This window comes from Thamnophis elegans, chromosome 1 (genome assembly GCF_009769535.1).
Source record: "Thamnophis elegans isolate rThaEle1 chromosome 1, rThaEle1.pri, whole genome shotgun sequence".
Taxonomy (NCBI): domain Eukaryota; kingdom Metazoa; phylum Chordata; class Lepidosauria; order Squamata; family Colubridae; genus Thamnophis; species Thamnophis elegans.
The window spans coordinates 153,494,975-153,515,079 of NC_045541.1; the positions used below are offsets into that span (position 1 = coordinate 153,494,975).

Below are 20,105 nucleotides of genomic sequence, written 5' to 3' on the forward strand. Positions count from 1 at the left end.
GTGCTTCATTTCAAGGGTAATTGAAGACAAGCGGGCAGTGATCTATCTTTTTTTTCTCAATGAACAATGCCTTTATCATGTCATTAGTTTTTGACACCATTTCTAGTATTTTTGGGAAGAGCCAAGACAACAAAAATGCTAGTCTGCAGCTTCTGCCCTCTAGCTGAAGGCAGAACAAATCAGCAGAAAAAGAATTCAGATTGTATAAACCACTATACTTTAAGGAAATGATTTCTGGTAGTTAATTTTTCAAAGCATTTCTATTCATTCACCTCCTAAATGTTGATTGTCTTTTCTAGCTGGTTTCCAATGAACTTGTTTCTTCTGTTTCTTCATCTTTTGAAAGAATGAGCTAGCTTGGTAATTACTAGTGCTTTCCCTAAGCTGGTTCTCTTGAAAATGGAAGCACTAAATCAAACTAATGCAACTTCCACACTTGCTAAGTATGTGGACTTACCTTTCAGAAATCTCAGCAGGGCTCCACTGGAATTCTGGATATTGTAGACCAAAATCTGGAAGGCATCCAGTTTATGGAATGCTAAATAATATTTTTAAAGCCCTTTTTATTATTTCTAAACCAAGAGAATGTGGGGGGGGGGACCCATAAAGAGGCTTGGAAGTTTCCATAACTAGATCCTCAGGAAACAGAATGGAATGGAACCAAAATTTCTATGAAGGGAGAAGCTGGTAAAAGAAAGCGAGAGTTTGAAAATGGACCATATTTAGATGTAAACTATAGAATATAAAATTGTCAAAATATTTTTTCCAGGGCATTCCTAGAGGAGTGCGAGTTGGGCAGTGGCTTAGAATGTTGCAGAATCTGCCACTGTCAGCTCACCCTCCCCTTTGATCACAGAGCCTTTAAATCCGAGTTATTACTAAGGATTTAGTAAGAATTTGATAAATCATGTTCAGCATGCTTTCTCTATCTTATTTAAGATATTATTGTTCTCTAATTTGTGCATTAGTAGAGGGCAATTTAGCCTTCCCCAGCCTGATGTGTTGGGATCAATAACACACTGGGAAGACATTAAAAACTGCTATGGGCAAATAACTGACTACAGCCAATACTTGAAGTTTTAAGAAGCATCTGAGAAAAGCAACTAGTGGTCTGATTTCAGCGCAAAATTGAATTTTAGTGCAAAAACTATCTGTAAGGACCATTTTGAAAAGTCAGTAGAGATTCTCAGTCATCCAGGTCATGGTTGTCCCAAAGGTGCTTTTTCAGGAGGCAACTGGACTTTCTTGTTTTTCTTTGAAGACGTTTCACTTCTCATGCAGGAAGCTTCTTCAGCTCTGACAGGATTCTCCACTACCCTGTCAGAGTTGAAGAAGCTTCTTGGAAGAGAAGCAAAATGTCTTCAAAGAAAAAAACAAAAAAAGTCCAGTTGCCTCCTGAAAAAGCACCTTTGGGACATTTCCAAAAGCACAACCCTTCTTTTCTCGAAAAAATAAAGAATTCTTGTAGGTCTCTCCAACAAAAGGACATAGACAAATAGTCCTGAATGGAAAGCAGGCAGTATGAAATCTAAAGCACTGGGCCTAGATCAGGGGTGGCCTGCTACAGTTTTGGGAGAACCCATAGCAGAGGTGGATTCCTACCAGTTCGCACCTATTTGGTAGAACCGGTTCATCAAATCTACCGAACCGGTTGGAAGAGGTTCCACCAGTGGACCCGGAAAGCAGGCCACACCTACAGAAGAGGTTGCAAAAATTTTTGAAACCCACCACTGCCACACACAGACTGACATAGAGAGAGAGAGAGAAAGAAAGGAAGAAATAAATAAATAAAAAAAGAAAAAAGAAAGAAAAAGAGTGAGAGAGAGATGAAAGAAAAAAGAAAAAAGAGACAGAGAGACAAAAGGAAGGAGAGAGAGAGAGAGAGAGAGGGAACACATGGCTGGCAAGCCACTCCCACCAGGTTACATGGCTGGCAAGCCACTCCCACAAAGGAGGCCACACCCAGAGAGCAGGTTCCAAAAAATTTTGAAACCCACTACTGATCCATAGCTAATGTTATGGCCAGTTCGGAGAACCTCCAAATCCCACCCGTGGCTGGCCCCACCCTCCCCTCCCAGGGAGTCTCCATGAAGCCTGTTTTGGATGCGAGTAAGTGCAGGGCCCGTCCAGAGACTCGAGATGGGGGAAAAGCAGACGTCCTGGAAGTTCCAGAAGGCTGGAAACAAGGGCCTCTGGAGCCCGGGGGAAGCAATTTTTGCCCTCCCAGAGGGTCAAGGAAAGCCTTCGGAGCCTGGGGAAGGAAAAAACACCCCCTCACCATAGTGTAGGAGGGTGACTAGGCAAAGCCCACCATGGCAATGCCCTGCCAGCACCTGGGCAGAGAACCCATTGCTGAAATCTTTGAAGTCCACCCATGGCCTAGATACCTTCATTGCTACATCTGCATATATAGATATTTTGTTCTGTTATATATTGAGAGAAAGAAACAAAGGACAAAACAAAAAACCAGGGCTGGTTTAATTAGTTCAAACCAGTGCAACTTTTTAGAAGCAGGCCTCTCCCCCTGGACTTCCCTTTACTGATGATCTGACGTAGTTAGTTTTATTTTATTTTATTCATTTATTCTAATTTCACACACTAGCTGCTTTTTTCTTCCCCCCCCCAAGAGACTCTGAGGGCAGCTTACAAAAGACCAACATTTTAAAAATGACTAATTAAATCCCAGTAAAAAGCAACAGTTTAAAAATAGACAGGAAATGCAAAATGAGGCAAAAAGGAGAACAGCTGGCTATGCTTCAAACACGAGAAGAAAACTTAGGGAAGAAACATCCAAGTCCTGCTTCCTAAAGATCAGCAAAGGGACATTCCTCTGGGAATTTTTCCAGACAGAGCAAAGTTCCTCAATGAAAGAACAAAACACAGAAGGCCCACTTCCAACTATATTTGGTTAAGGCAGGGGTCGGCAACCTTAAACACTCAAAGAGCGACAAAGGTTTGATTTGATTTGATTTGATTTATTTGGCTTGTATGCTGGCCCCACCCTCCCCTCCCTATTCCCGGAAGACTCAGGGCGGCTAACAATAAAAAGGGGAGGGGGTACAATAATAAAAATAGAAAACAGCAATTTAAAATTCAACAACAGTCGTAACCTCGAATGGGGCTGGATAATTCAACAGCCCCAGGCCTGCTGGAACAGCCAGGTCTTAATTGCTTTGCGGAAGGCTGGAAGGGTAGTAAGGGTCCAGATCTCAATGGGGAGATTGTTCCATAGGGCCGGAGCAGCCATAGAGAAGGCCCTCCCCCGGGGGGTCGCCAGCCGACATTGGCCGGCAGATGGAATTCGGAGGAGGCCTAGTCTGTGGGATCTAATGGGTCTTTGGGAGGTGACTGGCAGGAGGCGGTCTCTCAAGTAACCAGGTCCGATACCATGTAGGGCTTTAAAAGTAAAAAGGTCCTAACTGGAAGCCCCCCGTTCAATCTGGAGCCAACCGGAAGTCCGGTTCCCCCACCATAGAGTCTCCTCCTGTGCAGCATTCTTTTTCCTCTACCTGTCGTACCTGAAATCCCTATCAATTGTGGAGCCGACAGGGGACAGGGAGCCGCAGCAGAGGGATGAAAGAGCCACATGCGGCTCCAGAGCCACAGGTTGCTGACTCCTGGATTAAGGAATTAAGAGTCATTTATATGAGAGGTCCAGTTCTCAATAGTATACAGATAATCCTTGACTTAACTTCCATTTAGTAACCATTAAAAGTTACAAAGGCACTGAAAAAAAGTGACTTGTGGCTGTTTTTCACACTTACAACAGTTGCAGCATCCCCATGGTCATGAGATCAAAATGCTTGGCAACTGACTCATATTTATGATGGTTGAAGTGTCCCAGGGTCACATAATCACCTTTTCTGACCTTCTGACAAACAGAGTCAATGGGGAAGCCAGATTTACTTAACAACTGTGCTACTAACTTAACAACTGCAGTGATTCACTTAACCACTGGCCCTAAGAAAGGTCATAAAATGGGGCAAACCCCACTTAATAAATGTCTCACTTAGCAACAGGCATTTTGGGCTCAATTGTGGTTGTAAGTTGAGGACCACCTGTATTCCCACACATTTCCCATTTTAATTTCTTCCCTGTTCATTCATAACAGTGGAACTTTAAAGTAATAGAAAAGACAGGCTGTTCCATCCCAAGGGCTCATGGGATTCATTCTCAGAATGAAATGAAGTGACCCAGAGATTTAGTTAGCCATCATGCTTCTATGTTTTCCTTGCCACCTTAAATTATTTTGTTGATGGAGATGCTTTTGAAATACCATGGATAGCCTAGACAAAAACAAATGGATTAGAGAACATATCAACCCAGAGCTTTCACCCAAGGTACAAATGACAAGGCTCAAATTACCCAACTTCAGACACATTATATAGAGACCCATTCTCTGGAAAAGGCTCTAACAGTGGGAAAGTAGAAGAAAACAGAAGAAAGGTAGGATGAACGCCATTGGAAGATTTGAAGGATCCGGTTAGGGACAGATCACCATGGAGAAAATCTGTCTAAGTTGTCAACATGATGGTACATAATCAAAAGATTAGTCAGGAATGTTCTATTTTTTGCTGTTGTTGCCCCATTTTATTTCATTCTTCAAAACCGTTATATTAATCTTATCCTCTAATAGGTAGCTGTTGGGAACAGTTACTTCATAGTTCATACCTATGCTCACAAACATCTTCTTAATATAAGAGCCACGGTGGTGCAGTGGTTAGAGTGGAGCACTGCAGGCTACTTCTGCTGACTGCCATCTACCTGCAATTTGGCAGATTGAATCTCACGAGGCTCAAGGTTGACTCAGCCTTCCATCCTTCCGAGGTGGGTAAAATGAGGACCCAGATTGTTGGGGGCAATTGGCTGACTCTGTAAACTGCTTAGAGAGGGCTGTAAAAAGCACTGTGAAGCGGTATATAAGTCTAGGTGCTACTGCTGCTATTGCTAATATTACCCAACAGAATTGACTGATAACAAACTTATCTATTAAATTCTAACCCATGTGTTGTCCAAATGGCCTTTTCCATACATTAAAAAGAAGGGATAAGCAAAAAATTACCCAAAGGGAATTAAACCCTAAAAAAGCATCTTCAGAGATAAAAAATGTTGATGAGCTGATGGATATGGGAATGGAAAAATGAGGTGAGAAGGGAAGGGAGTGGAGTACACAGCAGCTAGCTTGAACTCTGAATAGAAGCATTCTATGTTGTGACATTTTATCATGGAAAATGTGGTGGCGCAGTGGTTAGAATCCAGTATTGCAGGCTAATTCTGCTGACTGCCAGTGGTTCAATCCTAACTGGCTCAAGGTTGACTCAGCTTCCATCCTTCCGAGATCGGTAAAACAAGGACTCAGATTATTGGGGGCAATGTAAACCATTTAGAGAGCGTTGTAAAGCACTATGAAGCAGTATATAAGTCTAAGTGCTATTGCTATTTCATTTCTTCTAACACTATTTTCCAGTACTATATAATGGTAGTCTAAAACAATGATCCAAAGCAGGGGTGTCAAACGTGCAGCGTCACATTGTTGTCACATGATGTAGCGTGACTTTTTCCCACTTTGCTAAACCGGAGGTTGGTGTGGCCAGCGTGTGATGCTTCTGGCTCATGGGCCATGAATTTGACACCACTAATCTAGAGCGGTATTTCTCTACCTCTGCAACTTTAAAAATTCTGGGAGTTGAAGTTCACACATCTTAAAGTTGCTTGGGTTAAGAAACATTGTAGAATGCTACCTTCAATAACTGGAAGAATTCTTTATATGAGGAATTAATTTTGTTTTGTTTTCTTTCACTTTAGAATCAAGTTTTTTATTGGGCAATGCTCAGATTGTGGACTGGCCTGTAGTTTATAGTAATGACGGTTTCTGTAAACTCTCTGGATACCACCGAGCTGACGTCATGCAGAAAAGTAGCACTTGCAGGTGAGTCTCAATGGGTTCCCTTGATTGGTTCCGGGAAGATCCTTGCAGAAATTCGTAATCATTACAGTAAAGGAAAGTTTTTGCAACCTGGTGCTCTCCAGATGTGGTAATTCAACAATTATGCTATAATATATCTTATTACTGTGATTAGTATATAAAATTGATAAGTATTTTTTAAAAGAAAAGTTTTCCCAGAGCAACTTCAAAAGCACTTTAAATATTCAAATAGTAATAATTTCTAAGCAGCAAATATATCTGGAAGACATCAAACTGGGGAAGATTGATATAAGAAATAGTTGCTCAGAAACCAATTATATTACTTTTTAATAAATCTGCATGCATTTCATAATGGACTAAATGAAGCTCATCAGTTTTCATTTCCATCTATTCTGAAAAGAAATGGATAGAGGAAAAAATCAAGAAGGCTACATTTTTTCAGTGTCCCCATTTATAGTCTAATTTGATGACAAGGACTAGGGGTGACATAATAGCATGATAGTTCCGATATCTCAGAGGCTGCCACAAAGAAGAGGGAGTCAAGCTATTCTCCAAAACACCTGAGGATAGGACAAGAAGCAATGGGTGGAAGCTTATCAAGGAGAGAAGCAATTTAGAACTAAGGAGAAATTTCCTGACAGAAAAATTAATCAATAGAACAACTTCCTTCCAGAAGTTGTAAATGTTCCAACATTGGATGTTTTTAAGAAGAGATTGGATAACCATTTGTCTGAAACAGTATAGGGTTTCCTGCCTAAGCAGGGGATTGGACTAGAAGAACTCCAAAGTCCCTTCCAACTGTGTTATCCTATCCTATCCTATCCTATCCTATCCTATCCAGATTCAGATTCAGATTCAGATTCAGATTCAGATTCAGATTCAGATTGCTTCTAGGGTCCACACTCAGATAATATTGGGGTGGAATATCTTTTTGGAGTCTACAAATGGAGAACTGGTTTTAGTGTCTGCCAGCACTTTCTGCTGGTGCAGCATTGTTCCAGAATAATCTGTAGGAAAATATCCAAGAAAGGTCACAGAGGTCACAGTTATGACTTCCACAGATTTAAAAAAAAGGGAAGAAATTAAAGAGAAGAAAAGTGAGAGAAATTTTTTTAAAAAGAAAAGAAACAAGCTGGAGTTATTCAGTGACATTTAAGTTAGCGACAATTATCCTCAAACAGATTCATCTAAATGAGTGGAAATTCAGTTAGCAAGGCTTAAGTTATTCGATAAAATGAACTTCCTTTTTTCTTTTTTTTTGCTCCTGAATACATAGTTGAGAAAAGTGGGGCTGTGGTTAGAATGCAGTATTGCAGACTAATTCTGCCCATGGCCAAGAGTTTGATCCTGGTGGGCTCAAGGTTGATTCAGCCGTCCATCCTTCTGAGGTTGTTGGAATGAGGACCCAGATTACTGGGGACAATATGCTGACTCTGTAAACCACCCAGAGAGTGCTGTAAAGCACTGTGAAATGGTATACAAGTCTAAGTGCAATTGCTATTTAAATCTTTTAATTACTTACTTGTCTATACTTGAGCGCTGCCGTTATGCAGTTCTAGGCTGTTTTGTGATATTGACCAAAGAAAATTAAACATCAGAATGAATTAGGTGGAATTTGGGAGGGGGGGGATCTGCTTTCCAAATTGTACCATATAGCAGGATGAGGCTTTTTTTGTATATGTGTGTGTGGTGGTTTTGGAATTTTCTTGCTATTGTGTTATGTTTGGCACAGAGTTTGGTAAGCTTTGGGCACCAGGGTAACACATATCCATCACCCATACTTTGGGTTAAGTTTGTACTGCTCTGCTTCCTTGTCTGCCTTGCTGTTGATGCTCTGCGTCATACAGTTTTTTATACTGCCTTATGATTTTAAACCAGCAGTATTTGAGGCAGTTCTAACTGTATTTAAAATATTTGTTGTAAATAGTTATATTCTGCTTTGGTTCTTAACAGTAAAAAATGCAGGGTTAAAAAATCCATATACAGTTGATAAGATGTCATTTTTAGCATTCTGAATCCTGTATTTACAATGAAAGGTGGGGACTGTTGAGAAAATATTTCCTTCCTTCCTTCCTTCCTCCCTCCCTCCTTCCCTCCCTCTATCTGTTGCCTTCCCTCCCTCCCTTCTTTCTTTTTTCACTCCCTTCCTCTCTTCCTCCCTCCCTCCCTCCCTCCCTTCCTTCTTTCTTTTTCTTTCTTTCTTTCTTCCTTCCCTCCCTGCCTCCCTCTCTCCCTTCCATCCTCTCCTCCATTTCCCCCTCCCTTCCTATGCCCAGAATATCTGGTACATTAAGTGATATAAATCTTTTCCTGCATCAAAGGTCTCTGCCACCTACATTTCCTCTTATGGACTTTCATAACAATTTTGCAACTATAATTGATGAACCACACGAAGTATAAATCACAGTTAAGGATACATGGCTGCAATTATGTTGCAATCTAAAACATAACTATGTCTGTAAGGATGTCAGGTTGCCTAATTTTGACCATAAAGCAAATTATTTTTCTTCTCTCTTTTATTTCTTCAGTTTTATGTATGGGGAACTCACAGATAAGAAGACGATTGAAAAAGTTAGACAGACATTTGACAACTACGAATCAAATTGCTTTGAAGTCCTTTTGTATAAGAAGAACAGTACGTATATGAAACCGTGTGGACTTTGGTTGCCTTTGAAATGATCATATATGCTGGTAACATACTTATTGTTGATTTTAACAGAGAATGCACCCAAGAGGGAAGTACCGTCACAATAAACAAGTCTGTGCAGAAATGTTTTAAAAAGTATTTGGGGAAAGAAAGAAAGAGAGAGAGAGAGGAGTGGAGAGGGAGGGAGGAAAAGAAAGGCAAAAAGCATTGTAAAGTTTGATTAATGATCATTGAATGCTGACTGATTTTGGCAGGAAAATTGGACTGGGGGTGTTAGTATGGCATGCCCTGATCAAGAGGTTTTCTTGCTTATATTTCTGTCCAGACCCTGTATTTTTGCTACTAATGGATACTATAGTAATAAATTTAAGAAACAACTCTCTAACTATAAATCATGGTAAAAGAAGCAGGGCATGGTCTCAGGCTACTTAAAATGAAAAATTCCGAAAAAAGGCAATGGGAAACATCAACTTGGTTCTTGTGCATGGAAATAGGTGCATTATCATTGAACTCAACTAATCTTCTGTCCTCTGTGTTTATTCTGGTTAAATGTAGTTTCAAACATCTGTAGAAATCCTTAAAAAACCCAATGTCACACTGAGATCCTTTATCTTTGTACGCCCTCATTGCTGTAATAACTCAGAGGCTCAGACTTATTCAGATATTTTCTGAAACCACGTTCTTCATTAAACTACAGAAAATAAGCTGAAGTAAATATATGAATTAAAATTACTAGAAATATTTTAAATACATATAATCTCTGAATTTATAAACTCTGGCAGACGTAGAAAGTCCAGTTCAAGGAAAAACGGTGATTGGGTTTGTCAAGAACTGGACATTTGGAGAGGTGTAGTTGTTACCTCAATCCCAGTTGCCTTGGAAATGATAGTTTTGGTGAGCATGTTATGGCCAATTTACAAAGGGAAGAAGGCTCCTCAGCTGTGTATGACACTAGTCCTCAAACTTTAGTGACGATAAAAAGGAAAGCAATCTACAACTACTTTCCCAGCAATAAAAATCTTGTCATTTAAAATAAATGAATGGAGCTAGCAGATTGTAGAACTTCATTGCCTAATATACAATTTGTTCTTTTATGCTTTGAAAATCTTCAGTTGTAAATAGAGATGATCAAGATAAGATTTTAGCCTCCACCTCACCAGCATCTCTCAGCAGAACTGACTCCTGTTGTTGGGCAAAAAAATTAAAATGAAAAAAAAAAAAACCACTGTTTGTGGGGCCACTAAAAATACCTCAAGCTTTTTTGAATCAGAGTCTGCAACATTCAGAGAATTCTTTCTCTGAAACAGACTCACAAAATCAATAAAGCATTTCCAAATGAAATGACAATGGCTTCCTTTTAAACACTCCCAGTTCTCCAGAGAATACTTTGGAAAATCTACTTCTGTTACCAGACTAGTGGAAATGGTATGTCTTCCTCAGACACTGATTTCTAATGGTAAGAATCAGTTAATAAAAAACTTCCAGGTCTTTTTCCTATAACAATGATTAGAAGTATTCTTTGGAAAGAACTATATTGCACAACCAAACTTCAGCTGAAGCAGGATGAATGTTTTGTTGTAGATTCAACAACTTGAAAGAAAGTGCCTATGAATATATATAATAGAATATGCCCTTTTTCGATTATGGATAGTCTTAAAATTAGCTTTCATCTCACACTCCTGCTCCTTAATTAATACAGCTACAGTCACGGCATCATCTTGAGCATCCTTGGTACAAACATTTTGAACATGACACAGCTGTTTTTCATTATCTTGTGAACAATAACATTCATGTGAAATTAAGTGATGTGACTGCTTGGTACAATCATTTGGCTCTTGAGTAAAGTTCTTGTTGAGGGTGCCTTCCAGTTTTTTGAACCTGCTTACAAAGTATGGCTGCTAACTTTTCATACCCTAAGCAAGAATGGGCATATCAGGTCTTATCTGCAGAAATCGCGGAGGTCTTATTTCCTGTATTTTGATAATGCCCTACCTGAATTTTCACACTGCTTGAAGTTGACAGCATTATGTTAGTTGCTGTCTTCTTGATTAATGTGATTTATAGTGATACAATTTCATTGGCTAATGCTGTTGTTTTTGGTTGACAAGAGTCTCTGATGGAGCATTTCATCATAACTCCAAAGCAATTCCTCAACTTATCTCAAAGTTTTGCAATTTTGAGATAATTACACAGCTATGCAGCTCAGCAAAGCATTTTGCAGGTTGTCAAGGCTGCTTATGAAATTTAAATCTATCTTTATAAAAAAGACAACACTACACCAAACTGGAATTTTTTGGCTGCAGTGGATAAAACAACCTTCCTTCCTTCCTTCCTTCCTTCCTCCCTCCCTCCCTCCCTCCCTCCCTCCCTCCCTCCCTCCCTTCCTGTTACTTATGCACCAACCCTTTCTCTCACACACAAATGTGTATGATATAACTTACATCTTGAGTCTCATATGTTCTTGATGCTGAATTATAGCTGCCTCCTTTTTTATTTCTTCCAAACCAATGGGATGTTCAAAGGAAATTCTGTAAAGACGGAACTTTATTGGTCTGGCTAAAAGAAGGACAATGGTCTGTAAACAGAATCAAACAGGATGTAAGGACCTGCTTCAGCTATCCCCTCAGGAAAGCATGACTCTTGAAACAATTAGTTATCAAAAGGAATTTTTACTGAGAGAAAGTGACTTCAGAAAAGTCAGGTGGAATCTAAAATTCCTGTGTAAAACATTAAGATATTCTTACCAATTTAAACCTCCCCCCTCTTCACTGGTCCACCGGTAGCCAGTACAATTGCACATAGGTGTTTTGAGAACTGTGAGGTGTTAACTTGATAGCAGTTCATCCCCAGGATGCAGCGACCTTGGTGTCAGGCTGGAACCGTCTGGAGGCCATCTATATTGGTTGGGAAAGGAGTTTGCAAAGGAAAGACTCTAAAGATGGGTCAGATTTTTAGAAGGGAAAAAACAGGAACTACCCTTCCCCCATGCATCCTAATGAGAGAGGTAGTTGAGCCGCAGCTCAGAATGCAATTGATTGTTTAATTCTTAAACCCCTTCCCTTGTAATCATGTCGGCCAAAGTAGAGCTATTAAGAAACTGGAAGGAATTTCCAGAACCATTTGTTCTCCATGTTCTCTCTAGTCTAACACAATATTGGAAAATTTATGGAATTAGTTTGGGATTATTCTCTTGCTGACACAACAAAACCAAATTTAGCAATGGTGGTAGTGGCAGAAGCTGGAGAAATGAAGGAATTATGGCTCAGATCAGGACAAAGGCTGGACAATTAACAAAAAGTATTAATACATCTGTAGGCAAAAAACCACTGGGCAAATGGTGCAGTGATGTTGATGTTGATCCATGTCTTCCCTTTGAGAGTCATCAGACTCCCTATGTGCAATAACTACATGATAAGTAGCTACCACATGGCTAGGGAGCAGAGTGTCTATTGACTTTGGTTGTCTATAAAAAGTGTAAAGCTTATATTCATACATAGTTTGAGTTTTGAAATAGTTCATCATGACTTTGGTTGCCTGGCCTATATCATTTTCAGGTCTCTTTTCCTTTGGCTACAGATGGTTTCTTTGACGTAAAGGAACATAATTTTCAAAATGCTTAGGAAATGGGTACATTTGTTCCAGAAAGAGGTTCTCTATTGCTTTCTAATAAAGATCATAAGATTATGCCATTATAGTGGTGAGGATTAAAAAAGTTTCAATCAACGTTTTTATAGGGGAAGCAGAATGGAAGCCTACCCTAAATAGCAGATGGTGTGATAAAGTCCACCTTCTGAGCACCTACTGGCATCCACATGAAAGGCTGTCAGAAAAAGAATGCTGGGTTAGATTAGATTATGTAGTTTAATTCCACAATGATCTTTTTATATACTTAGATTTATAGAATTGGCAGCCAGAGATATTTGAGTCCCACCTTCAACCTCACACTGATCTGTATGCCAGGCAACAGACATAGCAACCTCTACTAAAGAAAAGGGAGCTCAGATTGTAAGATATGGAGGGAATGTCAAAAAAAATCATGATGGTAGCTGTCAACATGCAATCAAAGCATTGCTTTTTTGACTAAAGGGGGATGGTGTGGTTGATTGTGTGGTTGTGATTACTATCTTAAGTTTTTCAATCCTCCAGATCCCCTTGTCTAGAAGCAAAGATTTAAGAATGAGACAGAAAAGGAAGAGAAGAAGGGTTAGCTACTGCCCGTATTTGCAGTCCCATCTTTTTGCAGATTTCAAAATTAAGGCTAATTTCTTAGATCAAACCCATTACCACAATGGTTTGCCCAGTTAAGAATGGTTAAGTCCTATTTCTTTCAGTGACTAATTCTCCCATTCTATTCAGTGGCGCTCAAATGTCTTTCACTATAATAACAACTCATTGTAAACACGATAAGTGATCATTAGGATGATGAGCCTGCTTTCATACTCCTTTTGATGTGATGTGTGCTTTATTTATTTATTTTTCAATTACAGGAACACCTGTTTGGTTTTACATGCAAATTGCACCGATAAGAAATGAGCATGACAAAGTGGTGTTATTTCTTTGCACTTTTAAAGATATCACTTTATTCAAGCAACCTATTGAAGATGATTCGACCAAAGGTACTTCTGAAAATAATGTTTAAAACAGATTCCCAGAAATTGGAAATTCTATTTTTCTGTCTGTCTGTCTCGCTCTCTCTCATCTATCTATGCTGAAAATATATTGTGTGTGTGTGTGTGTGTATGTATGTATGTATGTATGTATATGTGTGTGTGTGTGTGTGTGTATATATATATATACACACAATATATATATATATATTGTGTGTATACACACACACACACACACACACACATACATACATACATACATACACTAAATAATATCCTTTCTTCTTCTGCAAGATAGGTATTCTAAAATCTGGTTGACTGTGGATCTGGAGAGAGAAATAGTTCATCATTGCAATTGTAAATAGTTATTATATGAAAGACCTTCTCCCAGATTTCACCCCTATAGTAACTATATTATGTGTTGTTACAGTGAAAATGAAGCAATAGCTGATGCAAGTCTGAACAATGTTTTTTCTTAATTATGGTTTATGTAATTTACTGTTCCTTAAGTGAATTAAAATTGATTGATGTTATTGACATTGAAAATGGATTCTTCTACTGTAGCATTGCACACCACAGAATTCTCAAATATGGATTCCTCTAATAATGTTAGACTTTATTCATTTGGCATCCCTTTTTCAGCAACCTTTTTATTAAAAAAAATAATCCCTCTGTTGGTACAATACAAACATGGGAAGCAACAACAGGGACAGGCTAAATGACATAAGAACTAGAGTTCAGCTTAAACTTAAATTCAGCTCAACAAATCAATAATGCCAGAGTAGAGCCTCTGACATTGCAAAAAAAGTGATGAACAATTTCAGTCATATAAGGACAGCATCAAGTTTAGGAAGGTTTACTTTGACAGGCAGCAGTCCTCTGAGTTAAACTCTCTCAGCAATCCTCTTGTCTGTGTGCTAATTTTAAACTTCTTGCTTGGGAAGGGTTATAGGTCTACAAAAGAGTAAATTTCAAACTCAACCCCTGGAGTCTATACTTTAAGAATCACAGATTGTGCAGCTGAGATCATTAAGTTCCAAAGGACCACTGGGTTAAAAGTAGAGTGAAAATACTAAGACAAAACAATTGCCTGGCACAGCTTTACCACAACCTAATGACCTCCAGATGTTTTGAGACCACAAAACTCTGAAATCCCGACCAAGTCTTATGATTATAGAAGGCACCAACTTTGGATCACTCCTGTATGTGACAGACTTAAAAAGTAATTGAACTAATACATGGAATGCTAATATCTAACAAAAGAAACTCTCTTTTGGCAGTTCGTACACTCTGGAAATTGCATAATTCATATTCTGTCTCCTGAAAACAATATTGTCATACTATTATACTTAGAAACTTCCCAGCAGAACATAGCTTGGGAGATGAACAAGAGGATTATGTGCAGTGTACCAGGAATATATAAGAATTGGGGAGAAGGAAGATTTGTGTGGAAAAATCACTCAAAAAATGTATGGGATGTGTAATTAGGAAACTATATTTTATCACATGAAAAGAAAATTAGCAACACCAGACTTATACATAATAAATAACCTTAATACCACAATCTCATGGTAGATAAACAGTGTATAAATATGAGGCTGTATTCATTATGCATGGGGAAAATAAGTTCCAATGAAAAATTCAGTGAAACTAAAATATTGATGCTGACATACAGCAAGCTTCCTACCCAATCTTTTGGATTATATTATTATATAAATTTCAAACCTGAAATAATAATAATTTTACTTTACAAACTAAGATTGAATGTCTTGAAGAGGTCCCTTGTGTTCATGGAAATATTTTTTACCAAGAGTCTTGGCATTCACTAACTATTTCAGTATAAATAAAGGAGGGCTCCAAGGAAGACATGCTTTGTATGTTGATCACTTTAAATTGAGTATATTTTGGGGATTTCTGATACATTCAAATTTGAAATATCCTTTAGCCCAGTGGTTCCCAACCTTTTTTTTTGGCCATGCCCCACCTAAGCACCTCTAAAATCCTGATGCCCCCAGAGCTGAGTATCTACTCTTTCGACCCGGTTCAGCTGAGTAGGTAGTAACTCAGCCAGCCACGCCCCTGAACCAGTTCTATTGGTCCATCTTGTTTTTTGCTTCTGTGCATGCACAGATGCATTTTTTAACCTACTGCACATGCATGTGTAGTGCACATCAAGTGTTTGTGCATGCGTACAAAACCTACACGTGCCCAAAGCACGTCACTGAGCAAACTGGTAGTAGAAGAAGCTGGAACCCACCCCTGATCCCCCCCCCCCCAGGACATATAATTCTTACTATTCAAAAAGTGAACTCCTACTTGTGCGGAGGTAGCCTAAAAGGCCATTAACTTGGTTTAAACAAGATTCCCAAGAACATGGCATCCCTGAAAGCAAAAAATAAAAGAACGAACTTGGGTCCTGGTTCTGTATCCTCACTTCTGGGTTTCCCCCAGCAGCCATCCACTCTGTCTCCTCACAGAGCAGCTCTCCCTGCAACCACCCAGCAGCAATGCCTACAGGAAAGAGAGGGGGGGGGGAGAGAGAGAGACTCTGTGTCAGGATTCCAAATAGCATCCAAAAGTAAATTGGAGTCCAAGGCAAAGTACTGCTCAAAGTTCCAATTTATTAAGAGAGCCATGTTGGCACATCTGGGAAAACCCAAATCTGAAAGCTTCCCGGTTTTCCCCACCCAGTTGAAAGTACAAGATCTTGCCCCCATACCCACAAGTCCATCACATGGTCCAATCTTCCACTGCCATGCTGGCAGTTCCACCCATCCAGTTCCGGCCAGGTGCAGAGATACAAAGACAAAGGATGACCTTGGCTTTCTAGAAAGAATTTTGTTATGGCTACATCGCATCTCACTCCTACAATCCCCCCTCCCATTTTCCCACAATAGAAAATGCATAGTAGAATCATAGAAAGTGTGGCAGGCAAAAGATCCCAAAGAAAAGATGGTTGCAGGCCTGACCCTCTGCTAGTCCCATGATCTTTAGTGAGAAAACATCTGATTGGATGGCAATTGCTCCCTCCTCCCCCCAGCTGGGATATCCTTTTCAGACCAGGTCCTAGGAAATGCACTTTAACAAAGACAACAATAGGTAAATGAAACACAGCTGTTTCATCACAAATGTGTAAGAACAATTAGCTGGCTTTCAAAAATTCAGTTAATAGCTCATTTTTGAATTGCTCCCGTTAAAAATCAAATTGCCCCACTGTGGGGCATGAAACCACTACTTTAGCCACTTCTTGAAAAGCTGTTGTCATATGCAACAAACAATACAGGTAGTCCTTGACTGGTGACCACCCAAAATTTCTGTTGCTAAGTGAACAGCATTATTGTTAAGTGAACTTCACCCCATTTTACTATCTTCCTTGACAGAGTTGTCAAGTGAATCACTGTGGTTGTTAAATGAGTAACACGGTTGTTAAGTGAATCTGGCTTCCCCACTGAGTTTGTTTCTCAAAATGGTGCATGATCCCAGGACACTGCAGCTGCCATAAACATGAGTCAGTTGTCAACTATCTGAATTTTGATCATGTGACCATGGGAATACTGCAATGGATATAAGTATGAAAAATGGTTCTAAGTCACTTTTTTCAATGCCGTTGTAACTTGAATGGTCACCAAATGAATTGTTTTAAGTTGAGGACTACCTGTACTAGATTAAATGAATGAATTCTCTAACACGATATAAAGTAGTTCCATTCATTAAAACAGGGGTCCCAAACTTGTCAACTTTAAGACTTGTCAACTTCAATCTCCAGAATTCTTCAGCCAGATATTCTGGCTGGGGAATTCTGGAAGTCGAAGTCCACAAGTCTTAAAGTTGCCAAGTTTGAAGATCTCTGCACTAAAACATTAGCAAGCTTCATAATTCAGTAATTGACTGAATGATGTATCTATGTAAAAAAATCTAAACATCGCAGTCCCTTGAGCCTGACAATGTAGTAGACCTGGCAAAGCTCCATACAGCTTCTGCAAATGTCAAGCATATTTCTTACAGTCTGACAGTAATATATCTTTAGGTAAGGCAATCTAAAAGCTGCACTTCTGCATCATTTATTTAGGGAACTACATGCTCCAAGTTTAATATCTCAGTCTGATTTTTAAAGATTTTTTTAATCTTATTATTTTTATAAATAAGAAAGCCGACATGCTTCATATACTTTATTCCTCCTATTTTTCTCACAACAACACCACTAAGAAGTGGGTTGGGGTGAGAGAGAGTGACCGGCCCAAGGTCCTGTAGCTGTCTTTTATGGCTAAGGTAGGACTCACAATCTCCTAGACTTTAGCCTGCGAACTTAATCATTGGTAATGTATCCCTTTTCCAAAGTTGTGCCAGGTTTATCCTTGGCCATGAAGATATATCTTAATAAGATGTGATTATTTTATGTTATTATGATTTGAAAGTATGCCTTATAACCGTGATGGCGAACCTATGGCATGCATGCCACAGGTGGCACATGGAGCCATATCTGCCAGCACACGAGCCATCAACTCCAGTGTGCATGCATTTGCCAGCCAGCTGATTTTCAGCTTTCCAGAGGCCCTCCCCTGGCTTCAGGAAAGCCTCTGGAGCCTGCGGAGGGTGAAAAACAGGCCCAACGGGCCAACCAGAAGTTCAGAAAAAAATCAATTTCTGACTTCAGGGCGGGCCTGCAGAGGGCCGGGAAGGCCATTTTCACCCTCCCCGGGCTTCAGGAAAGCCTCTGGAGTTTGGGGAGGGCGAAAAACGGAACTTCTGGAAGTCCCATTTTTTGCCCTCCCCAGGCTCCGGAGGCTTTCCTGAAGCCTGGGGAGGGTGAAGACGGCCTTCCCTGGCCCTCTGGAGGCCCTCCCTGAAGTCTCCTGGTGCCAAAAATGGGTGTGTTTCCGGCCTCTGGAGGGCCTCAGGAGGCCGAGGAGGCCATTTTTGCTCCCCAGGAGGCTTCAGGAAAGCTGCACCGGGGGTCGGGAGTGTCACACATGCATGTGTGTGTGTGTGGAGGGGAGGGTTAACATGCAGGTGCAGGTGGGTGGAGTCATTGCATTGTGGGTGTGGGGCTATCACACACAAGTACAATTTTGGCATGCGAGGACAGAAGGCAGCATCACTGCCTTATAAGAAGAATTGGAGTTTCATTTCCAGGACTTTTGAGGGTTTTTTTTTAACTTGTCCACCAAATATGGTAAAACGTTTCTTCTAATGAATATAATTTCCAGCATTTATTACTATATGATTTGTCTACCCTAGCAATTATTGACAGAGTTGTATACCACCTACACAATACAAAAGTTTTACAATACAAAAGGTCTACAATATCTTCCTTTAGACTTTTCTGTTATAGCAAAAATACGTAATTAGTATTTCTTCCTCACATTCTCTAAATTAATTTAAACATCACCTTTAACATAGAATTAGATTTAAAAGTATGGTTAGTGGAAAGAAAATTTGCAGTAACAATAAACATAGACAAACAAAATGATTTTTTCAGCATGAAAGAAGCAATTATTTATTAAATAGTTTATGAAACAATAGGACTTAAACTACAAATTATTATTTTTTTCAATTAGAACTTACCTTGAATAGTTCCTCTTGTTGTAAATTCCAATAAAATGGAAAAAAAGAGCATTACAAAATTACTACTCAGCTTTTCACAGTAGTATAAATATATATTTTCTCAGACTATATTCTCCAGAGGAGGAGTGCTGCATATTTTACCCTGGAGAAATGTTTGTTCATTTTTTTTCCTGCCTAAAAGTAAGAGGATAATGCTAGCGAAATATTGAAACATCTCTATAATAGAATCAGTGTGCAGATGAAGCGAACAATGTCAGATGCGTTAATGGTGAATTAAAGCCAACTCACACGTACCTGTGCGTCACTGGATTCCCTAATCCCTAATTGCTCATAATTCCCTAATTGCTCATAATATGTGTTTCTGCAACCAAAAGTGTGCATTCATTAACACAATAGAAAGCTGCAAAGGGACTTTCCTTGCACTGAAAGTTGTGTCAGTGGAATACCGTAGATTGAATTTCAGTCTTCAGTTTGGATGAGACTCCTTAGCTATGCAAGTTATCCCTTGATGATGTTGAAGTTAAAGAGGGGAATCAGGATGGGGCATCCACACTTTTTACCTGCTCTTTGGGGGAAAATCCAAGAACAGTAAAATAAGAGGTTTCCTTCCAGTCATATTAAGGATCCATTAAATTCAGCAATTTATTTCCATAAGGGTCAAAAGTAAAAAGAGGAGGTGAGTGTTTTTTTCTTGTTTTTTTCACCTCCTTGCAAATTCTGTCAACCATATTAACCATTAAGTAAGCTCAGTCCACACTGGGCAAGTTTTGCATTCCCATTTATTCCTTTCTCCCCCTGACAGATCTGAATTTCTATGAATCTTCTGCAACACACCACTTGTCTCTAGATGATGCTTCTTTAAGGTTTCCAACTTAGAGAAGGAGCCACTTCTTAGTTTCTAGGCTAAAATGTTATGTGCAGACCCAATTGATGAATATTAGTCAATCCTGAAAACATTTAGCAGAAAATGGTGCATTCTTTAAATAATGGAATGGGGTGATAATTTGAAAACGTGTAATTTGTGATTTTAATGAGCTGCCATCGTGTAGAATGTCAGGGATGGTTTGAAGTATTCCCTGCTATTCTTCAAATGCTGATAACTAGCTACCGCCAGAGAAACTAAATAACTTTGCCTTTGGCCTGTTGACAGGTGCTCCATCATTGGAAAAGTTTCATATTCTTCCAGTAGTGAGACTTGGTCCCATTTAAGCTACCAAATGAACTATTTGTGCTGTTTCTTCTTTCAAAGCAATGTGAATTCACTCTTCTGCAAAAGAAGAGTTCCTTTGCTTCAGGTCATCTCAGTCACAAACTTTAGGTCATGATTTCCACTCTCTCCATGCTAGAAAAAATCTTCACC

At 39.4% G+C, this 20,105-nt stretch overlaps 1 protein-coding gene across 1 annotated transcript in view; it reads left to right on the forward strand.

The window, feature by feature from the left end:
* Nucleotides 1–20,105, forward strand: part of KCNH5 (potassium voltage-gated channel subfamily H member 5) — a 232,574-nt gene that overhangs the window by 20,578 nt on the left and 191,891 nt on the right. Inside the window, 3 exon segments of the mRNA XM_032214001.1 lie at nucleotides 5,806–5,929; nucleotides 8,455–8,561; nucleotides 13,061–13,189. Of these exon segments, the coding sequence (XP_032069892.1) occupies nucleotides 5,806–5,929; nucleotides 8,455–8,561; nucleotides 13,061–13,189 (360 nt within the window).